This window comes from Quercus lobata, chromosome 1, assembly GCF_001633185.2.
Source record: "Quercus lobata isolate SW786 chromosome 1, ValleyOak3.0 Primary Assembly, whole genome shotgun sequence".
NCBI classification, from domain to species: domain Eukaryota; kingdom Viridiplantae; phylum Streptophyta; class Magnoliopsida; order Fagales; family Fagaceae; genus Quercus; species Quercus lobata.
Window position 1 is genome coordinate 9904162 of NC_044904.1, and position 24737 is coordinate 9928898.

The 24737-nt window shown below is 34.4% G+C and overlaps 1 protein-coding gene across 1 annotated transcript in view; it reads left to right on the top strand.

Moving 5' to 3' along the window:
- Positions 1–20162, top strand: part of LOC115977697 (callose synthase 9) — a 62100-nt gene extending 41938 nt beyond the window's left edge. The window contains exons 37-52 of the mRNA XM_031099728.1: positions 1867–1986; positions 6556–6671; positions 6769–6852; positions 6940–7052; positions 11610–11662; positions 11728–11904; positions 13005–13052; positions 14668–14826; positions 15887–16000; positions 16082–16170; positions 16684–16842; positions 16921–17023; positions 18576–18695; positions 18940–18990; positions 19088–19270; positions 19736–20162. Of these exons, the coding sequence (XP_030955588.1) occupies positions 1867–1986; positions 6556–6671; positions 6769–6852; positions 6940–7052; positions 11610–11662; positions 11728–11904; positions 13005–13052; positions 14668–14826; positions 15887–16000; positions 16082–16170; positions 16684–16842; positions 16921–17023; positions 18576–18695; positions 18940–18990; positions 19088–19270; positions 19736–19972 (1926 nt within the window). The 3' untranslated portion in view covers positions 19973–20162. The remainder of the gene's footprint in view (positions 1–1866; positions 1987–6555; positions 6672–6768; positions 6853–6939; positions 7053–11609; positions 11663–11727; positions 11905–13004; positions 13053–14667; positions 14827–15886; positions 16001–16081; positions 16171–16683; positions 16843–16920; positions 17024–18575; positions 18696–18939; positions 18991–19087; positions 19271–19735) is intronic.
- Positions 20163–24737: the final 4575 nt, after the last annotated feature.

Sequence of the window (24737 nt, forward strand, 5' to 3'; positions counted from 1 at the left end):
ACAGCCACCCTTATTCAACCTACTAGAGCACTCCAAAATTTTATAATTCTCATGAAACCGTTTGAAAAAATGTTGCTTGCTAAAATCCCAACTGCATAACTCAGCCAAGCATGCAATGATCCAGTCCAATCCTGATCTACCTACCCGGATAGAACCATGGTACCTTCCCCGTCTTTCTATAATGGAGTAAGAATCCATACGTCCTCCATCAAAAGCCAAGAAGAAGGCCTTTGTGTCAATGCGAAAAAAAAGCAGAATTTCCCCTTTCCCCATGTGAAGGTGAAGGCTTGGATTGTGAAGAAGGTGGCGGCTTAGGAGGATTAGGGTTCAGAGGGGGTAAGGATGGTTGGGTCGGCGTGTGGTGTGGTATGTATTGACCAAACTGACTAGGCCAAAAACAAGGCTGTGGGAAAGGGATTTGAGAAGGAGGGAAGAAAAAGGGAAGGTTAGGGAAGTTAACAAAAGGTGGATTGGCTTGTGTATGTATTAGGGGTGGAGGTGGAGGAAGTTGTTGTTGACTAGAGGAGTGGTGGGGCGGAGGGGGGAGGGTGGGAGCAATCATGTTAAGAGATGCATGTAGTATCTCCACTGTTTTGTGTCCTAATTTTTCAAGAATTGTTGTCTTGTACCATGTCTTGTTTTTTAGCATTTAAGTAGGACTAAAACAAAGTACATGGAATGTAAGTTTGGTAAAAGTAGAAACAAAGATAATTCATAAATATGGAGAAATTGAAGAGAATATTAATCATAGTATAAGAGCATGGTGGATGCAGTGAAAAAGTGCATAAGGAGTGTTGCGATCATAGAATACCTATTAAGTTAATAGGAAAATTTTATAAGACTAGTTAAACTCTATGGTATTGAATGTTGGGCTGTTAGAAGGGAACATACTCATGAAGAGAGTGTAGGTGAAATGAGAATGTTATGATGGATATGTGGATATACTAGGAAAGATTGGATTCAGAATGATGAAATTTGCATAAAGATAGGGATGACCTTTATTGATGAAAAGATAAGGGAGAGTCATTTGAGATGGTCCGGTCAAAAGTAGAGGAGTGCAATCAATGTTCTAGTGAGGAAGAATGAATTGATTCAAGTTGAGGAAACAAACAAAGGTAGAGGAAAAACTACAAAAATTGGTATGACCTTTATAATTACTCTACTCTACTAATGTTATTTTAGTTTTTCCTACTTTTTTTTACCTATTAAAAAGAAAGGAGGAAAACCAAAATAACATTAGTAGAATTAGTAAAAAAGGCCATTCCAATTAAGGTGGTAATAGAGAGCAGAACTTTGGATAGGATAGGATGGATAATAATACATTTGGTTGCTTCTAACTAGTTTGTTTAGGATTCATAGTTGATCTCAAAATTTTGGGACTGAGGTTTGGTTGTTGTTGTATGATTAAATTTTTTTTTTTTTGATCTTTTTACCTCAAATTTTTTTTCTAATTACTCCCCTCACCACTTTTTTTTTTTTTTTTTTTTTTTTTTTTTTTTTTTCCAGTCTCCCCCTTGGGTAGGATGGCTTTGGGTCGACTTGCAATTCCTTTGTTGATTGATGATCTGAATTACCCATCCATTTAAGACCAATGGTTTTTGTCAATTTTTCTGATACCTCAGAGTATTGGGTGCATATGTTCTCTTGAAATTTTAGTGTAACATTTCCACCCCCACTATGTTTACCAAAACTCTTGTCAAAGATGTAATATTGTTGAAGTACCTAAGTTATGCTTTTATGAGTTTATCTTTTTCCTAGTCTTGAATAAATTTAAAGTTTTAAAATGACCTACCTGTTTGTCCTCTTGTTGATGTTACTTTATTTTTCTGATGACCCTTTTTTATGTTTGCTTTTCTCATTTTGTAGGAGATATACTCCATAAAATTGCCTGGAAATCCAAAACTTGGTGAAGGAAAACCGGAGAACCAAAACCATGCAATCATATTTACTCGTGGAAATGCAGTTCAGACAATTGACATGAATCAGGTGATTAATTGGTTGTATCCCTTTAAAATTTGTTCAATTAAATTAAGTAGGAATATGGAAAAAGTTTATTGTAGGAGTCTCATGTTACAAGTGGATTGAAAAGATGAGTTTTATTTGTTTCTCAATACATACCTGAAAATGAAAGTGCAGGTAGATAACTGACATGGTTAACTATGCTAGTTTTAATAAATAATTGTATATATGGCTGCCTTTGATTTTCTAACATGCTTCATCCTGTCTTTTGATTTTCACTTAGGGTTCGGTTGGGTTGAAAAAAAAAACCCCTATACCCGACCCATGCACATCCCTATATGTATATTACTCATATTTGAGAGAAGAGCTGTTGTGCCACTAAGGTCAGCAGTCAGCTAGTGGAGAACTTTCCTCTATTTTGTTTCTCTTGGAAGATTTATGATGCTTTGAAGTTGTTATCACTTTTATGTTAAATATACCATGCTAAGCAGGGCTCATGACTTGCAGGGCCTGCTAAGAGTTCTATCTTGCACATTTTTGAGATTATGGTCAACACACCTCCCACATTTTTACTCCACTTTCAACTCTTCTACAGAATAGTATTACTGTCGTAATAGATTAATTGCAAAGATATATAGTTAATCCAGAGTTATGTTGATATAACTACAAGTGGGGTCCAAAGGGATATATTTGTTACATCTGTGACCTTTACTTTTTTGAGGGATGCAACCACAGGTGTTACATCTAACTTTTATTTATTCATACACCGGCAAGTGTGTTCATGGTGTACCATAAATCTCTCTTGCACAAATTTGAATGAGCTCACTTGTTGATTTTGTGTTGAGTGTATTATATGCCATGTGCATCCAGATTTTAGCAGAGATATAAAACACAAATACTGTTTTGAAGTTTTCACAGATAGTTATCTGACTATACTACCAATACCTTAAGGAACTGTCTTCTGAAACACTTGATCTGAAATGAGGCTCATGTAGGACAAATTAGGGATTTGCCTACTATTAGTTGTGGTGGGTTTAGGGTGAGGAAAGAAGAAGAATTATAGAGAAATAAGGGTTGTTCAGGGGCTGTGTGAACAGTACCCGTGAACAGTAACTTTAGGGGAAAAAATGAGGAAAATAAATATAACAGAGAAGGAGAAAAGGTCAACAAAGGCCAACGTCCCTCTTGCTCAAAACACATAGTTTTATTAATCTACTCATTTTACTTCCTTTGAATACATTGAGCACAATATGTATAAAGACTCTTAATTGTACTAGTAGTGATAAGACTCCTAGTAGTACTAGGACTACTAGTTTGATTGGTGAAATGAAACCTAATTCATACTAACTTGCACCCAAAGAAAATAAACCTAAGATGCTTAGAATACCCTAGAAGATACTAGACTCAACTAAATTACCAAAATACCCTTAATTCACAGGAATTGAGGAAATTACAGATTTGCCCCTAAATATAAAATTGACCATAACTAATAAAATAAAAACCAAAATTAAAAAATATTTTAAACCTAAAAGACTCAATACTTAGACCATTAAAATGACACAACTTTCACTTCAATTGGACTTCACAAGAGGACCCAATAAAATAATTCTTGAATAGGCAAATTTGCAAAGTAATAGCATATTAATCTTCCACAGCTTCATTAATGGCACAACTTGGTTCCAATGCAATAATTTCGTTGGTTCAAATATTTAGGTCCTTTTAATCCTTTGTCTATGCTTTTAAAAGACGATAGTTGGAGTTTAATATCTTATATTACATTGTTTTTGGACAAAAATCAAACTAAAATTATTTAATAGCTTATATTACATTGTTTTGCATAAAACTCAAACTAAAATTAAAAACAAAGAATACAGAGAGACTTTCTTTGGAGTGGTATTGATGCTCCTAAGGTTCCTCTGGTGGAATGGGCTAAGGTTTGTATGCCGGTGCAGAATGGTGGTTTAGGGATTTGATGGCTAAGAAGATTTAATTCTGCTTTATTAGGCAAATGGTTGTGGAGATATGGAACAGAGAGAGTTGCCCTTTGGAGGAAGGTCATTGAGGCTAAATATGGGGATGAAGTGAGTGGTTGGTGTACCAAACCAGTGTTAGGGACCTATGGTGTTAGTGTGCGGAAATCCATTAGAAGTGGTTGGCTAGACTTTTCTAAATTTCTTCGGTTTGATGTGGGTGATGGTACTAGGATAAAGTTCTGGGAGGATGTATGGTGTAGGGATTGTTCTCTTAAGGAAGCATTTCCAAAATTGTATAGTATTAGTCAGACTAGGGAGTTTTTTGTGTCGGAGTTTATGCGTTTCTCTAATGGGAGGCTTCATTGGGACATTTAGTTTCATCGTCCACCACAAGATTAGGAGTCAGAATCATTTGATCTTTTTTGGGTGGTGCTTTATTCCACGAATGTGAGGGGTGTTGGTGATGACAAACTTTGCTGGAAGCCAGCAATGACGAGAGGTTTTGAGGTTTGAGGCTTCTATCACTTTATCTCCTTCTTCTGTCATTGATTTTCCTTGGAAAATGGTGTGGCAATCAAAGGTTCCTCCTAGAGTACCGTTCTTTTCTTGGACTGTTGCCTTAGGTAAAATCTTTTTTTTTTTGGATAAGTAAGAAGAGAATATTATTAAAAAAGAAAAACAGGAGAAGCACAAAGAGTTCACGGTAGTGAACAAAGGAATCTTAACTACGGGTAATCTTTGGAAGAGGCATCTTGCAGTGCTAGAGTGGTGTTTTATGTGTGAAAGGTGTGGGGAATCGGTGGATCATCTTCTTCTTCATTGTCCTATAGCATATGAGTTGTGGTCTATGGTTTTTTGTTTGTTCGGTATACATTGGGCTATGCCGGATAAAGTTAGTGAGTTGTTAGCGTCTTGACAGGGGAAGTTTGGTAGACATCGAAATATAGGTTTATGGAGGTTTGTGCCACATTGCTTGTTTTGGTGCTTGTGGCGGGAGTGGAATGCTAGATGCTTTGAGGATTGTGAATGGTCTATTCTTGACATTAAGTTTTTCTTTTTCCGTACTCTCCTTGAGTGGAGTTTAGTTTTGCCTTCCTATTCTTGTTTTTCTCTCCCCGATCTTATTGATTGTTGTAATATGGGTTCTTGATTTGTGCCACTGTAGTACACTTCTAGCGTACTTGGTTGGTTTTTTAAAATAAAATTTCTTACGTTACTTATCAAAAAATAAATAAATAAATAAAAACAGCATACATAGTTCACAAGCATCCCCACTTCTACAGGATTTGGGAGCGGTGGTTGGTAGGTAGCTTTACCTCCAGTTTAATATCTTATATGTATCACTAAGTTAGTGAGTTGTTAGCTTCTTGACAGGGGAAGTTTGGTAGACATTGAAATATAGGTTTATGGAGGTTTGTGCCACATTGCTTGTTTTGGTGCTTGTGGCGGGAGTGGAATGCTAGATGCTTTGAGGATTGTGAATGGTCTATTATTGACATTGAGGGCATGTTTGGTAGACTGTAATAGATGCTGTAATGTAATAGTTATTCCTAGGATTTAGTTATTCTTTAGTTTGGTTATGTTTTTATTATAAGGAATAGTCATTCCTTATGAATAACTATTCTTTAAAATGAAGAATAACTATTTCTCTTTAAAAGGTTGTATTAGCTATTCCTTAGTAAATGCAATAATTTCAAAACTTAATATATTTCCAAATAAACAAACTTTCCATATACATCTAACAATTATAAAAATAAAAAATCACAAAAAATAACACATATCTCTCTTAAATTTAAAAAAAAAAAAAATTAAGAAAATATAATTGTATAAGTAAGATGTTTCCTAAAATAAATGTTAAGTTTCATTCTAATGTTATAATTCACAACCAAACTAATGAATAGGTTTAGTTATTGAATTACAACACATTTTATTACTAGTAACAAAGATTACAATTCCTATCGTAATCTCCATTCAGTGTACCAAACGTACTCTAAGTTTTTCTTTTTCTGTACTCTCCTTGAGTGGAGTTTAGTTTTGCCTTCCTATTCTTGTTTTTCTCTCCCCGATCTTATTGATTGTTGTAATATGGGTTCTTGATTTGTGCCACTGTAGTACACTTCTAGCGTACTTGGTTGGTTTTTTAAAATAAAATTTCTTACGTTACATATCAAAAAAAAAAAAAAAAAAAACAGCATACATAGTTCACAAGCATCCCCACTTCTACAGGATTTGGGAGCAGTGGTTGGTAGGTAGCTTTACCCCTAGTTTAATATCTTATATGTATCACTAAGTTTTTGGAAAAAATTAAATTAAAATTATGAACATTTTATCTCATTTTAATTTCCAGTGAAAAAAGTGTACTCCTAGTGTACCTCATCATTTCACATTCAAAAGTTGCACACATTCCTTGTTACACAGTGTTCCACATTTTATGTAACTTCATAATAAGTATCTGTTTCTGTTAATTTTGGTTTACTATAAGCAGTTTATGATTTTGCCATATTCCTCATCTGTCATGCTTATTATGAAGCTCTATCTGCATTAGTTCGCGTTTGTGTCTATGTAATTTATTTATTTAACCGGCTCTGATTGGTTGTAATGTTACTTAATATTTTTACTTTAGGATAATTATTTTGAGGAAGCCTTGAAGATGAGAAATCTTCTTGAAGAATTTAGTTCTGATCATGGTATTCGTCCTCCTACTATTCTTGGTGTCAGGGAACATGTATTTACTGGAAGGTAGATTTTCATTAAATCCTTGTTTGTTTTAAATTTCTTGGTAGCATTTCATTTTCTTCATATTTTCTTTCTTTTAATTATTTTTATCAACGTACAGTGTCTCTTCTCTAGCTTCATTCATGTCAAATCAGGAAGGTAGTTTTGTGACTATGGGTCAACGTGTTTTGGCAAATCCATTAAAGTAAGTTCATTTGAATTATGCTGGCAATTTAATTGGCTCCCTGTATATTTTCATTTTTTTGGTATTAACATCATAATTATTATTCAGGATTCGTATGCATTATGGCCATCCGGATGTTTTTGACAGAGTTTTCCACATAACGAGGGGTGGTATTAGCAAGGCCTCTCGTGTTATCAATATTAGTGAAGATATCTTTGCAGGTATTACTCTCTTCTTTTACAAAGAAGCTGTTGTACTTGTTTAGTTCCATTTATTTTGTCATTGTGATGTTTCTCATTTAACACTAGTGATGAGTAAAATCAATCATTTCAAGGATGTTATCAACTATTTTAAGGGTGAAATGGTCGCTTAACTGTTGTATGGGGGACATTTGGTCTGCTAAGCCTTCTCATTATGTCGGACATTCAAACCTTGATTGTGTTGAGCTTCCATTGCATAGGCTGAAGCACTTCTATTTCAGATTGCATTTTGCTGGATGCTACATTAGTTAAATCACTTATCATTCTTTTGGTAATTGCCATGACATTGGACAGATTTAGAAATCTGCCTATGGATACTTATGGTGAGCTCCTCTATTCACTTGTGCCAGAACTGGCCCCTTCGCACTTCTGATTTTAACCCTTCTAGAAAAGGGGGAAAAGACAACTTCAAGTTGAACTAGACTTGATATTTTTAACATTTTAAACGAAAGGTATAATGGAGACAAGGATCAAATTTAGGATCACTTGGCACTAATATCATGATAAATTATAGATTCTCCCAAAAGCTTAAAGAGTTACGAAATGGTGAATTTAATCGTTTAACCATAATTCCATCACATAGGTATGGCCTAAACTTTGTTGGGCCGTAGTAATAAAATCAGCAAATATAGGCTTATCAACCCCACTAGCCCTATGTTGCACGGACACGGTGATTTTGGCCAAGTACCCATGTCTGACACAAACACATGGGTACTGGTAAGACACACCTAAAATCTGTACCCGAGGAGTATCCTCTTTTTTTTTTTTTTTGAAAAAATATGGGTACATTGCGGACACGGTCGCAACACTCCAGAACTTTCCGGCCCCAGACACAACAAAACTTCAAAAAAAGAAAAAAGAACAAAAAAAAGAACAGGATTTGGACCAATCCCTCTCTCTTTCCCTCAGTTCTTTGATCTGATCTGTGCGATGTGCCTTCTTAGCCACAACCAAACCCCCTCCGGCAACCCCAAAGCTCCTTTTCTCTCCCTCCGCCATTGCTCTCTCTGATCTGATCTGTGCTGTGTGCCTTCTTGGAGTAACGACACAAGAACCCCAGCCTTCAGCGACCCCAAACCTCCTTCTCTCTCCCTCTGCCATTTCTCTCTCTACAGGTTTTGAGTTCTTTGTCTTTTGGTCTTTCAACTCTCTCTCTCTCTCTCTCTCTCTCTTTTTAGTTTGGCTTTACTTATATGCTTGTTATGTTTATCTCCTTAGGAAAAAATTTATGTAGAGTACTTTCGGTGCTGTTCCTTAGGTTTTTTTCTTAAGATTCTGCCATATGACCACTTAACTATAAAATAAACTCCATCTCATGAAAAAAAAGCCATGATAGAATTTTAGGAGAGGAACCTAAAGAATAACACCTAAGTACTGTACCTAAGTCTTGTCCTATCTCTTTATGCATGTATTGGGTTTACTTATTTACACGCATTATTTACATATTTTATAGGTTTATTTTTATTTTTATTTTTTTTGGGTTTTATGTTTATCTCCATATGCTTGTACTGGGTTTAGTATTTTTTTTTTTTTTTGGTTTTATTTGTCTTATGGGTTTAGTAATGGAACAAAAATTATATTTTAGACAACATTTTTCTCATGTTATTGTACTTATTTTCTGTTATTACTTAATTTAAGTCCTAAAATAAACATATATTGTCTAAAAATATTTAAAAATATACCTAAATATATTAATTAATTAATTGTTTAATTACCGTACCCTTGACGCTTCATAGCCCTTTTTTTCAAGAATTTTTGTACCCTCATACCCGTATCGTACCCGCACTTGCGTCGGTGTCCCTGCAACCTAGCACTAGCCACATCAGTCAAGCAAGTTCCAATATTTGACAGGGAGATGGAACTATCTTAATCCAAGTAGGGACTTTAGATAAGGACAATTTCAAGAGTTGCATACATGGCTACCACTTGCATATGATGAGAGGCTTATTGGCAATGTTCCAAATTTTTGCTTCTAAGACGAAAACTCTGGTTTGAGTATCAGCGAATGTGAATAAGTACACGCCATTCTCCATGGAGAAGACTAGTACCCTGCTTGATTGGCTCCATAGAATCTCAACTGACCTCTTGACCAAGAATAATGGCAGCAACCAAACAACCACCGCATTGTTGAGGACACTTCTGAAGGGGAGGCAACCACCCGGCTTGTCTAGAACTTAGCCAATAGGCTTGCAGCCCACTTCCCAATCCCTTCCTCCACAGCATTGATTGTGGGATTCACCACATATTTTTTCCATTAATCTTGCTTAATTCGTGATACTTGAGCTTATTGGCAGTTCTTGCATCCTTTTGAACAAACTTTCTTGCCTCCGTGTTTAAGTTGTGTTAGGGTTTATTTCAATAATGAGTTGATAGCCCCATTTAACTTAAGCCCATTCATAAAACTCGCCTTAGCCACATCATCTGCTGTAGATAGATTGTCCAGCTCAGTAGTTACTGTTTTTCTCACTAAAATCCCACTCCACACCCACTAAATGCGTGGGGATTACTTCTCATGTCCAATCTGCTGGAAACCATAGTATCTAACATAGGCCAGGAAATCTTGCTAGTAGAACAGTGAACAAGTTGGGTTGGTTTGTTTTGGGGGCATTTTCAATCCAAACCAACATCATCAGATTGGGAAATTACCACCCCAAACCAACCCATTATTGATAAAATTGAAAAGAGAATGGAAAACAAAAGAATAAAAATGCATCAAACTAACAAGGATTAAGTTTTCACCCAAATATGAAATATCTAAGACATTAAGCTAACAAAGTAGAAATAACAGCCTTAAAAATTATATATATGTATATATATATATAGATATACCCACACATACATACATACATACATATATATAGAGAGAGAGAGAGAGGATTGATGGTGGTAGAGACTAAAGATTGAAAATGAGAAAATGCCGAGATTAGAATTAGATATCTTCATATGTTATAGGGTTTGAGTCAGTTTAGGTTTCAAATTTTTGGATGGGTTGTGATGTATAGAGCAGGGTTTTGAATTCCGTTCTGTTCCGGATGGAATTTTTTGTTCCTGTAGGTAGACTAGTGCAAGTGACCCACCTGTTCCGTCTTGCCCTATATTCCAGCCTACACCAGCATTCCAGGCGAGATTTTGGTGTTTCGGGTGAAATGGGTGCACTGGACTGGAACTTGAAAGAACTTGAAAACAAATGTTTCAGCTTTTCAGTGAGTGAAATTTTGGAAAAAAAGGTGAAGAGAAAATAATGAAAGAAACATTTCACAAATTGAAGCTAAGAACCAGATCTGCTACCAAAAAAAAAAAAATGAAAGCTTTAAGTGGTTGATGTTGGCCGAAGATAGGAGAAGCTGAAACAAATAAACTGAAACTTTGAAGTTTGAACTGATACGAAGGAAGAAGAAAGTGTTGGAAAGTCTGGAGAGTAGTGCACTAGTGGTAAGGGAAAAAAGAAAAAGAAAGAAGTAAATACATTAAAGGGTGAGGAAGAAAAAGTTGAAAGGACAAGTGCGGGTGGAGTCGTGTGAACATGCGTAGAGAGTGGTAAGACAAGTCGAAATTTAATTTGACTTTGATGTGATGGTTGGCATAAGGGAAAAAAAGGAAAAAGAAACACAAAATATGGTATATAGTAATAAGTGATATACATATACTCATAAATAACTAAATAAAATAAGATTATATATATATATATATATATATCTGGTGCAGAATCCTGAAACAGTGCGCTAGTATACATCGATACCAAAATATTCCATTCCAGTAACCAATCTGGAGTGGCCGCCGGAACAAAATTTAAGACCTTGGTATAAAGTGTAACGAGAGCACCAATAAAAGCAATACACATATATGAAAAAAGCTGTGTTGGTTCAGGTTCATCGGTTTATAAAAAATTCCAAACTGAAACCAAAGCAACCCAAACACTTAAAAAAATCCCAACTCAAGCCACCTGTGAACTTGCGTGAACTTGCTGGCAACTGTTGCACAACTGGAGATTCTCTAGAACCCCTTATCAATCATTCAAACCCTTTGTACCTGTGCAACCAAGATTCAGTCATGAAAGCAATTTGATCAATGGTTCCCATAGACCTCCACACGTACATCACTGCTTCTGGAGTAGATATCTCTTTGTTTTTTTTTCATAGTCATGGAGCCCTTAGTCTTTGGCCTCCAAAGTGAATAGTTATTTGTTTTCCAACCAATCAGGTGTTATGTCTTTCTATGAATGAAGATGTGAAAGGGTTTTGGTTCTCCTCATGGAAATTTTAGGATATTGTATTCACTGTTCTCTCTCTTATATGAAGCTCTCATCTTTTGGATGTTTTATTGTTGTCAATGCATACTATTTGGTGTTTCTCCTGCTCTATGGACCTTATAACCACTCTACTACTACACTTCTTACAGTAATTTATATAATCACTGTTATAACAGAATTATGCTGAGTTGAGCTCAAATTTCTTTGATATTTATCTTCCTAGCACCCCGATAGGCTTTGATTTATTCAGTTATGGTGTTAAAATGCAGGATTCAATTCAACTTTACGCCAAGGAAATATTACTCATCATGAGTATATCCAGGTAGATATGCTGATTTCCTCACTTGATGCATAAATGGCATGTAATTTTCTAATACAATTTTACAGGTTGGAAAAGGAAGAGATGTTGGGCTCAATCAGATTGCTCTATTTGAAGGGAAGGTTGCTGGTGGTAATGGTGAACAAGTTCTTAGTCGTGATGTATACAGGCTTGGGCAGCTCCTTGATTTCTTTAGGATGATGTCATTTTACTATACCACTGTTGGATACTACGTTTGTACTATGGTATGCTATTTGTGTCTTATGTCAACCATGGCTTATTATTGTTGTAATTAGTGTTGGTTGGGCGGATTGAAGTTTAAAATGGTTAATGTGATTTTTAAACGCAACTTGAGCTCCATAGTTTCTTAGGACTCCTATTTTAAATTTTTTTTTTTTTTTTTTGGTTAACTAACTTGTTTTCACAAATACTTCATTTCCTTTAGCATTATGATTTTCAGTTTTTGCTTTCTTTTTTTTTTTTATTTCTTATTGAAATTAGGATCCTTATGTGGTTTTGTTTCGTAATGTGCACCTTTCATTCATATTTCATTTCTTTTTTTGTTTTTGATTTTTTTTTTTTCATTAGAGAAGCAATGTGGTGGAATTTGGATAAGAGGGGAAGTTGTCTGTAGTACATTAGTGTGATAGTACAAGAACTAGTTAAGGTATTACAAGCAGGTTTCTTATCATAATCGGTTACATTTTCTTTTTTGGGGGGTGCTGGAATCATAATAGGTTACATTAAAGATCAAGTCCTTATCTCATTGCATTAGAGTTTTTCTAGATCGCTTTAGGATGAGATCACGTGTATGGCTTTTGGATTTTTGCAAATGATATTGTGTTAGTTGATGGGACTAGATCGCAGGTTACTCCAAATTGAAACTTTAGAGCATTGCTTCTCAATCTGAAAGATTTAGGATTGACTAGCAGGAAAAATATATGAGTGTCTTATCCCTATTAGTTCATGAGGATCTATAGCAATGCTAATTTATTAGAGACGGTTATGGTTCAGTTGAGTTGAGTAAAGATATCCGGTCAAGTTGAGCCTGTTTATAATTTTTGTACCATGTGCTATCTTTTTCATTTGTGAAAGGGATATTTTGTTATGCACAAAATATTTAGAAATACTTTGACATTATACAATGAAGATTTGATGTTCTTATTGCCCATTGCTTCATACTCAAGTGTAAAAATTAAATAAAAAAAAAGTAAGCAAAAGAGGCATTTGCCTCAAAGCAAGATAGCTGCATTCAGACAATGAATTGAAAGTTCCATGATACTTATATCATATGTAGGGTACTTTTACTGATCTCTGATAAAGTCCATTTTTTTTGTTTGTGCAGCTAACGGTGCTGACTGTATACGCTTTCCTTTATGGGAGGGCATATTTGGTATGCTGGATTTTAATCATCTCTTGTGACAACTGTATTGTGCTTTATTTTCTCTAAAATTATGCCATGCTTCTGTCTGTATGACCTGTGTGTTCGATTGCTACAATTTTCATTTAAAGTAGTAACATCATTAAAAAAGTGCAAAAAGATGCACAACCCTTGTAGATTTTTTTTTTTTTTTTTTTTTAATTTAAATTTTATAAGTAACGAATAATTATATTAATAAAAACAAAACTAAGTACACTGGGGGTGTTCTCAGGGAGAATTACAAAGAGCTCTCAATCTAAAATGCTCAACCAATTCTAAAAGAGAAAAACAAGAAGGATGAAAAGCAACACTCCAATCTAACAAGGTACGGAGGAAGAAGGCTTTAACGTAAAGGATCGTTCACAACTCTCAGAACTTCTATCATTCCTTTCTCACCAAAGGCACCTTATGATGCAATGTGGCACAACCTTCCAAAAGGCAATATTTCTATGCCTTCCAAAAGATCCCTGACAAGCTACGAACAAATTGATAACACTCTTTGGTATAACCCATTGGAGCCCAAATAAACAAAACACCATTGTCCAAAGCTCGTAAGCTATTGGACAATGAAGAAGAAGGTGGTCCATAGACTCCCCACACCTTTTACACATGCATCACCAATCCAATTCAATAATACCTCTTTTTCAGAGATTGTCAGTGGATAAAATCTTCCCTAGAGAAGCAGCCCAAGAAAAAAAAGGCCACCCTAGTTGGGAACTTTGAATGCCACGCCAATTTTCACAGGAAAAACGTGCCATTAGAAGCAGATAGGGAGTGATAATTAACTATGAACCTCAAAACCCCTGCCCTTGGCAGGTATCCAACAGGAATAGCGAAAAAGAAAAGGTAAGTTACAGAAAATCCAAGTTATCCAAGAACTCTAGCAAGTTTGAGGTAGAAAACACAATGAAGGCTGAAGTCCACACATATATAGTCTTCAAATATAAGAGATTCAACTTCATTGAATGTGACTTGTTCCCTCAAAACAGTATTCCTTTCTGTCCAAAAACACCACATTAAGCACAATGAAATAGCTTCCCAAGTTTCCTCATTGATTCTCTTGACAAATTGTCCTTTCCAACAAGATAACATATCTATCATTGAACTAGACATTACTCACAAGACACCAAACAAACAAAATACTAGTGACCACAATTCCCAATCCAATACACAATTTAGGAAGTGATGATAATAATTCTATCACATATGCTACTTGTTGTTGGCATAAGAACAATGCTTGGTATACATAAATATTTTATGAAAATATACTTTGTTGTATTGTGTCTTTTCCAGTCTACTAAGAAAATATTTTATATGCCAATGCTAGAAGGATATGCATGCTTAAAGGATTCCTGTTTCAATCTTATATGGTGAATATATTGCTTCTTTTAATACATATTTATAGTACATTCTGATGTTGAAGCATTATGTACCATCTGGACCTTGGCACAAATTACTAAGGGGTTGGGTGGGGTGGTACTACTTGCTCAATCTCTCTCTCGCTCTCTCTCTCTCTCTCAAATAGATTTTGTGGTTGATTTTTATTCTCAATTAGGTTTTAGGTAACTGTGATATGATTGTGTTGCAGGCACTATCTGGAGTTGGTGAAGCCATTGAAGAGAGAGCTCAGATATTGCAGAACACTGCCCTGAGTGCTGCTTTAAACACACAGTTCCTCTTTCAAATTGGTATTTTCACTGCCGTGCCAATGATTTTGGGTTTCATCTTGGAGCAGGGTTTCTTAAAGGTAAGTGCTTATCCTACATGTATTTATTTGTCCTTTTAACAACTTGTACTGCAACGTGTGTATGTTTTCATATATCATTCCTATATATTTACAATTATATTTCATTATATTACGAAAGATTCTCAGCTGTTTTCTGCATCATGCAATGGAGCTGTAAGTGCAAGATTTTTGTGTTTTTGTGCTGAAATTAATCTTTTATATCTTATAATTGTGATTTTGAACTATATCCCTACCATAGGCTAGAAACTTTGTTTATGCCCCTGAGATTTGCATGGTCTTGGCATCATGTGATCTTGTATACACTTACATGGAAAGGAAGTGAGGAAAATAAAATCTAATTGTTGGATCTATTTCTACTGGGGCTATATTTCTGAGTTTTATGTCCATATTGTCCAACAAATACTTTGTAATTAGGTAGAGTGAGTTTGAATAATAGATGAATCGTGTCACTATTAGTTGCTCTGTCTCATCTGAGCTCCAGAAAAATGGTCTGATTGTGTATCTTCAAAATCTTGATAATCAATGTATTCTATAGGTTTTTGGAGAGCTGTATGTTGGAAAGCAGAGCAGTCTTCAAGCATAGGTCTTAACATTAGAATAGTATTGAATTTGATTATCTTTCCAATTTGGTGTGTATAAAATATCAAATAAATGTAGGTTATAAGGAATGCAGTTGCAATCTTATTAAATTTCCTTGTTTTGATTTATTTTGATTCTGAGTGAAATTTAATGAATAATATTATTATTTTTTTTTAAAGTAGTCTAAAATAAATGTATCTAATGAATAATCAATAACAAAATTAATTTGAACAAATAAATAAATAAAATAATGTCTTACTGAATTGTCACTGTTTAGATGATTGTCGCTAATACAGATAAAGTGTAGCCTGAATAATGTTGTGTTATGTTTAGATTGCCCAAAAAAAAATGTATGTTTATTAAGTGGACATTCTGTTTGAAGACAGACTTAACCTTCTGCTGAGTGTTTTGTTTTTCTACTCTTAGTTGGATTAATATTTTTTACCTTTTTTTTTTTGCAATTTTACCATCACTGCTGCAGGCCATTGTCAGTTTTGTCACAATGCAGTTTCAGCTTTGTACCATATTCTTTACATTCTCTCTGGGCACGAGAACTCATTACTTTGGTCGGACTATTCTTCATGGTGGTGCTGGGGTTTGTTCCTGCACTCTTTTAATTTTCAGTTAATTTTTCATGGTGAATTTAATAGTTAAATTAACTTTTATTTCTCAACAGTACAAAGCAACTGGTAGGGGATTTGTTGTCCGCCATATCAAATTTGCCGAGAACTACAGGCTTTACTCCCGCAGTCATTTTGTTAAAGGGTGTGGCTCTGTCTCTGTGTGTGTGTGTTTATCTGTTTTGTGGCAGTGCATTGTCATATACTAGCGGTTCTATCCAAGAAACTTGGGAGATTTTTAAATTTTATGTAGTAATTATATTTTTGAGCATGGATTTTTGTCAATAATATGCCAACATTTCTCCTTAGTAATAGGGAAAGACTTACTAAAAGAGGTGGAGGAAGACCATAACATGAGTAGAAGTAGTAAGAAGGAAATGCTAATTCAGGAGCCAACAGGAAGTATAATTTTTTATGGTATAGAATGATGGAGAGGTATACATGTGGCTGACTCCAATTAGACTTTTGAGGATCCATAATTGACCAAAAAATTCTAGGGCTAAGGCTTTGTTGTTGATGTTGTATTTTGGCTTCAATTTTATTTTTTAGAAACCATAACTATGTTGGAATTTATGCAATTTCTATTTTTTCCATTTTTTCTACAAAGTGTGCATACTCAAATTGGAATGTCCAATGATGTTCATCCTCTTGTCTTCAGATTTGAAGTTGTGCTTTTGTTGATAGTGTACCTAGCATATGGATATAATGATGGTGGTGCAATTGGGTACATTCTTCTTTCAATTAGCAGTTGGTTTATGGCTCTTTCATGGCTTTTTGCTCCCTATTTGTTCAATCCGTCTGGGTTTGAGTGGCAGAAGTAAGTATTTTTTTTTCATCTTTTCTGAAATTGAAGTCTACTCCACTTCATTGACTAAAATATATGTTGTTCTTTTAGAGTTGTAGAGGATTTCAAAGATTGGACAAATTGGCTTCTTTACAGAGGTGGAATTGGAGTGAAGGGAGAAGAAAGCTGGGAAGCTTGGTGGGATGAAGAGCTGGTATTGCATCTGTTCTTGGATTTATTTTGTATTTGATATCCAAGCTGGGAAGCTTGGATTTACTTTTCTTTTTTCATTGGTAGTAATGTCTCTCTAATGCCAATAAGCTCTAGCTCAAATGACCCAAAAGTGTCTTCAACTCATGATTTCAGTTCAAATTCACCTGTGTACAGGATGTGTGTGGGAAATGGTGTGTAATTAACACTACCCATATATCTGTGTGTAATTAACACAAACACACATCAAATAGCTTCAAAAAAATTTGGGAAAAATCATTGAAAACTTTTGGGAGTCCAGCGACTCAGATTATATGGTTGTCAGATTTTGGTGATTGTGTTGAAACTGATATAAGCACACCGCTGTCATCTGACGAGGATCTCTAGATTGCTTTAATGCATTTTTAGGGTTGGATCAGGATGCCCTGATATCATGTTGAGTTGTAAAGTATGAAGGATTATGGTTAAGAGAGAAGAAAAAGGAAGAGGAAAATAGAGAGATAGAGAGACAGAATGGGTTTATGGCTTAATCAATCATTCTTTCACCTCAGCACATATTTATATTAAAGTGATATGCCTAGATTACAAGAATACCCCTATGCTATTGTTAAATTATAACAATCTAATATAAAAATAACTAGAGTAAGTCTAGCAAGATTTTAGTATTCTCATTATGCATTGATTGGATTGGATGAATTATTATAGAGTGATTTGATGAGCCAATGAACTTTAGCTGAAATGGCACCTCTTCCACTTGTAAGAGGTTGGTAGAGGGTTAGGTCATGCAAGACCCATTGGGTGATTGTCTAACTTACAGATAAAATTAATAAATAATTTTATTGTGATTAGATGGGAGGGATAAAAAATGAAGAGATAGAAGAAAAGTAAGAGTTCCTTTTTGGACCTTTAAATTTAATACTCTTGTACTCTGTTTCTCCCAAAAACTTAATCCTTTAAGGCAATTTATATCGATCACAAACACACTAACACCAAACATAAGCTATACGCTTGTGGGTAAAGAGAGCTTGCAGTAGCTTAAATATTTGTTATAAGGTTAAGCTTAAAATTTTTTTTTAGGAAAGGAACATGCTGGATTGTCATTACTAACTTATGTATTGAGTGTACGATTGGCATCAGCTTATTTAGCTTTTTGTTGAAAGAGTGCTAAAATATACTTGTACTTCAAAAAAGTGAGAAAAAAATGAGGTTTTAAAAAATTGTGCATAAAGCTAAAAGCTAATCAAATAAGCTGGACACTAAAAGTTAACTAAATAATAGGATTTCTGGTAAAAGATCTTCAGGTAGTAAATTCTTAAACAAAGTTTTATTTATTTTGGTTTGTATCAACTTCTTTTGGTCGACTATACCCGTTGTGAACATTTCAGTGGGGTCATTCGTCCTGTTTGAGCACCAGTCACTATGATGCTACTCAGGCTCATCCAAGTTGTGTCTTCTTGACCACTGAACTCATATGCTTTTTTATTATGTGTCATCGTTATTTTGCCACCACAACTTTTTTTCCCCCTTCAGTTGATCCAAATATATTGAATCTACAGATACATATTCGGACATTGGGAGGAAGAATAGCTGAAACTATTCTGAGTCTAAGATTTTTTATCTTCCAGTATGGCATTGTATACAAGCTGCATCTGCAAGGATCAGATACATCATTGACGGTAACGGCTCTCTTCATTAGTTGATATAGTTTTCACTGCTTCTCTCATTCGCTGGCATCTTATGAACCTACTTTTGCCAGTTAATTTTATTGTAAAATGCAATTTGTAAATCTTTTGTCATTTGTCAACTAACTGTTCTTCGTTTCCCATACTGTTTAATATTTGATACACCTTTAAAATTTAGAATTTGGACATAATTGAGACATTTAACAGTTCATATGTCATTGTTCGTGCATATCTGTAGGTGTATGGCCTGTCATGGATCGTGCTAGCTGTGCTCATAATTCTTTTCAAGGTTTGGAATAAAACTTATAACTTGAGTGCTGGACTCCCTACTTCCAAATTTATGTTATCTGTGATTTGAACTCTTCATTTCATCTTTGGTTTTACAGGTTTTCACATTCAGCCAAAAGATCTCAGTCAATTTCCAGCTTTTGTTGCGCTTCATCCAAGGCCTCTCCTTCTTGTTGGCAATTGCTGGTTTAGCTGTCGCAGTTGCTTTAACAAATTTGTCAATCCCTGACATATTTGCATGCATCTTAGCATTTGTTCCCACTGGATGGGGAATCCTTTCTGTAAGTTTAAGTTATCTTTGTTATTTTCATTTATCTAAATCTCTCTCTCTCTCTCTGGTAAGAAAAATCAATGTTTTGGGCAGAATCAGAATTCCAAAACTATGTTTGAATGTTTTATATTCTTCCTGTATAGAAGCAACTATATGAATCATTTGCACAACAGACCACGAGGAAAGACTGTTCCCGTGGTTTACTTAAATCAGACAGTGTGTAATGCTGGTCACCTAATGCATTTGTAATATTGTTAATTTTCCCAATTATAAGGATTATCTTCAATTTTTTTTGGGTTTTTGTGACTCCAGACTCATTTCTACACAAATCTGGCCCTTGCAATTTGCCACCAATTTCTAAGCTTCCATCATTTGTTTGGAGACTTGTAATTGTTTTCTATTTTACATTAGATAATATTAGTGCCACCAGTTTTTTTTTACACACGTTAACATGGAATTATACTATGATTTGCAGATTGCTGCAGCTTGGAAGCCAATTGTGAAAAAGGTGGGATTATGGAAATCAATTCGTTCACTTGCACGTTTATATGATGCGGGGATGGGGATGCTGATATTCATTCCTGTTGCTTTCTCTTCATGGTTTCCGTTTGTATCAACATTCCAAACCCGCCTCATGTTTAACCAGGCTTTCAGCCGTGGGTTGGAAATCTCTCTTATCCTTGCTGGAAACAACCCCAACACCGAGTTATGATGACCAACTCTGATCCTGTACATATATTATAATTGTAAAAGGGGGGAAATTCTGTCTCAAAGTTCCTTGTCAAAATTTTTTGATGTAGCAAACCCTAATGTGCATGTATTTGATATAGCTTGTGTAGAGGCATTTGAATAGCAGTATTTTTCTTAATGGTAATATATGTCACATCATTTTGGTCATTCAAGAGTGCACAGTTTGCACTGTGCCTGCATGATATTGCTGATATTTACCTGTTTTGGTGAATGTTCACGTTCGGTGGCTATATCTAAAACGTTTAATGTTCCATTTGGTTCTGTGGAGTTATAGAGAAGTGAAGCGGTTAAAAAACTAATCTCAATGTTGTTTACCACAATTTTTTGCAAGGAATTAATCTCAATGTTTTACTCGTAGTCCTATTAAAATAGTAATTAAAATTTGTTGGAAACTATTTCTCTCATGGAAAATGGTTGATAGTGGTGTCTAAACCTTTTTTCTTGATGATAACATAACTTGCTAAAATGATGGAAGAGTTATATTTTTCTCGCCAATCAGACAAGCTCGGGGTATTGTGTGATGACTGAACTCTGAAGGCCAAAATGAAACTGATTTTGATTCAACCAAGAATGAAACTGAATGGAAACTAATCCAGGTATGTTTAAATCAAACAAATTTAGCAAGGTGAAGTAGAATATTTTAGTTAAATGGAATTTTGAAATAAACAAGACTACTAGAGGACAATGAATATTTTGGTTTGTAATGTGCAGTTTAATCTATTTGAGTCCTTTCTCTAAAATTAAAAAAAAAAAAATTAAATCAATAATAAATAATAAATATATCTTTTTTTTTAAAAAAAAAGAGAGAATCTGTTGTCTTTGGACGAAGTTTGATTTAAATAAGTTCTTGTCTCATCAGAAACTATAGTTCAATTCTGCTACAGGGCTGTTTTAGCTTAAAATCATAGTAAATCTCCACTGCCATTCTTATCTTATATTAAGAAGATGTAACTCTTTAAATTTTCACTTTTTTATATGCAATAATGTTTTTAGAGGGGCGAACCTCCCTATTTTTGAAGTTCTAACTTCTAACATGCTAGAGAAGGCAAATGTCTGTTTTCTTCTTTATTTTCTTTATTTTTATATTTTTTTTGTCATCAACGTAGCAGTTAAGTTGATTAAAAAGGAAATGTACTTCAACGACATTAGGGACTGATACAATATTTTTCTTTGTGAGGAAAAAGAAAACGGTTTCATTGAAAAATCAAAAGTCAAACATTCTTTTGGACAAAGGTAACGTGTAGCAACACAAATTCACAATTCACAACCAAAAGAAAGTCTTTCTTTTGCGTGAACTTGGTGAGTTGGACATATACCGCCGGAAGTTGCTCATGGAATGCTTTCCCTTGCATCTCGATCTGTGCGTTGTAGATCAACGAATAGATGTGTCAAACAGGTCACAATCAGATTGGGTTGATCAAGTTACGAGTCAGATCAGGTTTGGCTCATAAATAGATTATCTTTAATAGGTTGCAAGAAAAGTCATATTGTTTTTGTTAAATTTAAACAACATATATATCTTAAGTTTACAAAATTTATAGTTCACGAATGATATTATCACCATAAAAACGAACAAAAAAAATACTCTCTCTCTCTATATATATACACACACACATACTTAAGTTTACCATAAATACTAAATGTTTATCTCAAAAAAAAAAAAAAAAAAAACTAAATATTGTGAATCAGTGTTAAAGATTGGTTTAAAAACAACTTTGATTATAGAAATACTTAAGAGATTGCATGCCATAATAGAGAGTTCAAAAAATTGATTTTACTCTTTCCACCAAAAGAGAACATCTAACTTAAGAGATTGCATGCCATAATAGAGAGTTCAAAAAATTGATTTTACTCTTTCCACCAAAAGAGAACATCTAACTTTACATATTACCTTTAAATAAATAAATAAAAACATTTTTTTAATTAAAAAATCTCTTATTTAAAGAACTGATTGGGTACAGGTTGACCATATCCAACTCGACATTTCAATGGGTTGGGTATAGGTTAACTTGTTTTTTCTACTGGTCGAGTTAATGGGTTTAGGTCCAATTTTGTCAAGTCTATCAATAAATGATGAAGTTTCAATACCTTTACCTTCTTATATTCTCTTTAATTTGTACTTGTCAATTTAAATGAGATGGGCATTTTTAAACTTCAGACACGCATAAGGTCTTTTAATCTTATGAGTCATTTGTGTCAAACAATGTTTGTGACATCAACGATGAAATCAAAATAATATTTGAAAATGATAGAATTTAAATATATGACATTCATTTACTAATAGGAAACCAATTATGTTTGACTTTCATGTTAAAAAAATCAATTAATTTCTGTCTTATTTAGGTGTGATTCGAACACAAATCCATATTCAACAATTATAAATTTTATTAGTTGAGCTAATTAGAATATATGTAGATAAATTTTTAATTAACTAAAAGAAACTAGTAAAATGATTATTTTTGTGAAAAGATACTGCTTTTTAAATTTTAACGCTAACAAAAATTAGGTTTGCCAAACCTTGTTGGCTCAGAAGGCATTTTACATTAAAAGCAAGCCACACCACAAGAGTGTGAGCCACACACACTTAAAAAAAAAAAAAAACTCTCTCTAGAAAACGTATACCAGAAGTTAGGTACTAATATTCACATGCAAGACTTTCTTAAAACTAATGCCACGCAAATGTTTGTCCTTTTCCCAGAACTACGATACTGGGGAACCAAACGGCATCGTATGATTTGCACCCTCTAGTGTTCACTGAAACGACGCCGATTCATCATTGTCAGTACAAATCAATTATGATCAGGTGTATGCTAGTGTAGGGATTGAGGTTACGTTACAGAATCCCATTAGTTAATTTAGTAGTGCCAATTGCTATATCAAATGTAACCAACCATTTCTTGACATGTGTTCAAGCTCACAAGAGCTTGGGAGTGTCAAATCACAAACCTTAGTGGACGCATTTGAAGAATGATAACCACCACATAATAGAGATAAGCAATGAAATGACATAAATAGAAGTAATAATGTTCTTATTAATTCCACATCCACATGAGGGAAACTTTGATTCTTATCCACACAAAATTTGCATCTGCTTGAGCAAATAGATAAATTTTGCAATGAAATTAATTGTAAGTAATAATTTTTTGAGAATATAAATCACTACTATAATTGTTATCATACACAATATGTACGTACATAAATGCTGAAATTATATTTTGAAAACACGATTTTAAATTAAAAATTGTGAAATCATGTTTTCAAAATATGGGCCCGTTTGGTATGTGTATTTAAATAACAGTTTTCAGTTTTTTTTAGAAATACGTGTAGGTGAATAAGTATATGAAAATATGTATAATGTTATTTAAAAATTGAAAACATGTGTTTGAACATGTATACCAAACAGGCCCTTTCACTACTTCACAATTACAACTATCAAAACACGATTTTACAAGTTGTGTAACTAACTATGTGCAATAATAATTAACCAAATTAATATCCACTATACGCAAATAACATGAAAAATGTGTAATTAAGATAAATAATTGCGACTTTTTTTAATCATTATATACCTCTTTTTTACCCGTGTATTGATTTTCAAATCATATATGGTAGGAAGTCAACGTTCAATATATTTATTTCAAGTTAATGGGGTTGTAATCCCACTTTGATTCTAGTAATTAATGATAGTTTAAAGCAATTAAATTAGTTAATGAAATTAAGATCTAAGGTTGTACAATTCCACAATCTAAAATTGCCAAAGGGACATCACCACGTACCCTTGGCGCAATAGTTATTCCACAAGTATAAGTGTTTATGGAGTGTGGGGGATAAGGGTCGGGGTTCAAGTCTCCAGAAAGGAGTTCCACATACATATACACTTAGATTATGATAGAATAGAATTTTTGTCTTGTATTAAAAAAGAAAAAAGAATTGCCAAGGGATGTGTAACTGAATTGACACCTCCCTGTGCCCTGAGTGCTTAAAAGTTTAGAGAGGAAAGAGTTCGAACTGCAGAATTAGCAATATATTGTAACTACCTAAAAAAATCAAATTTTAAATCTTTTGAAATTCAAGTAATAGAATTTTACCTATAATAGTTTTAAAATATATATTGTGGGGCCAAAGAAATTGTGACCCCGGCCCATTTTACCTTAGGGCCCAAGGCCCGAGCCGAGGTGGGATATAGCCGAGAACATACAATAAAAGTCCAAGTAGCCTTGAGGCATAGCCGAGGATGACTTTGTCCTCGGCATCCCCAAGGCCCTCCTAAAAGAAAGGGCCAAAATGGTATAGAAACAGTTCTGGGAAAAATCTAAAATATCCGCGTTGATAGAGAAAGGACCCCTGGATAATATGGCGACAAAGGACAAAGGAAAAGCTGCCATTAATGCCATTGAATACTCTGCGTCAGACAAAGTAATGCTTTTCAGTTTTTACAACTACCCCCAACCACTTTGAGTATGGGCTGATGAGACAAGTATCAGTCCTGGAAAGTCGAACCTACACGTGGACGTTAAATGAGGGGTACAGGCTAATATAAAAGGAGAAGTAAGCAATCCAGAAAAGGGGCTGGGAAAAAAGGCCAAAAACCAGAGCCTCCCAGACCGTATCGAGGAGATAGACTTCTCGAACTAACATGGTTTAGTTCTATATGAACACCATGACTAACCACCGTTCGGTGACCAAGACCTAGCCTTTCAAGTCCACGCTCTACAAATTTTATTGTT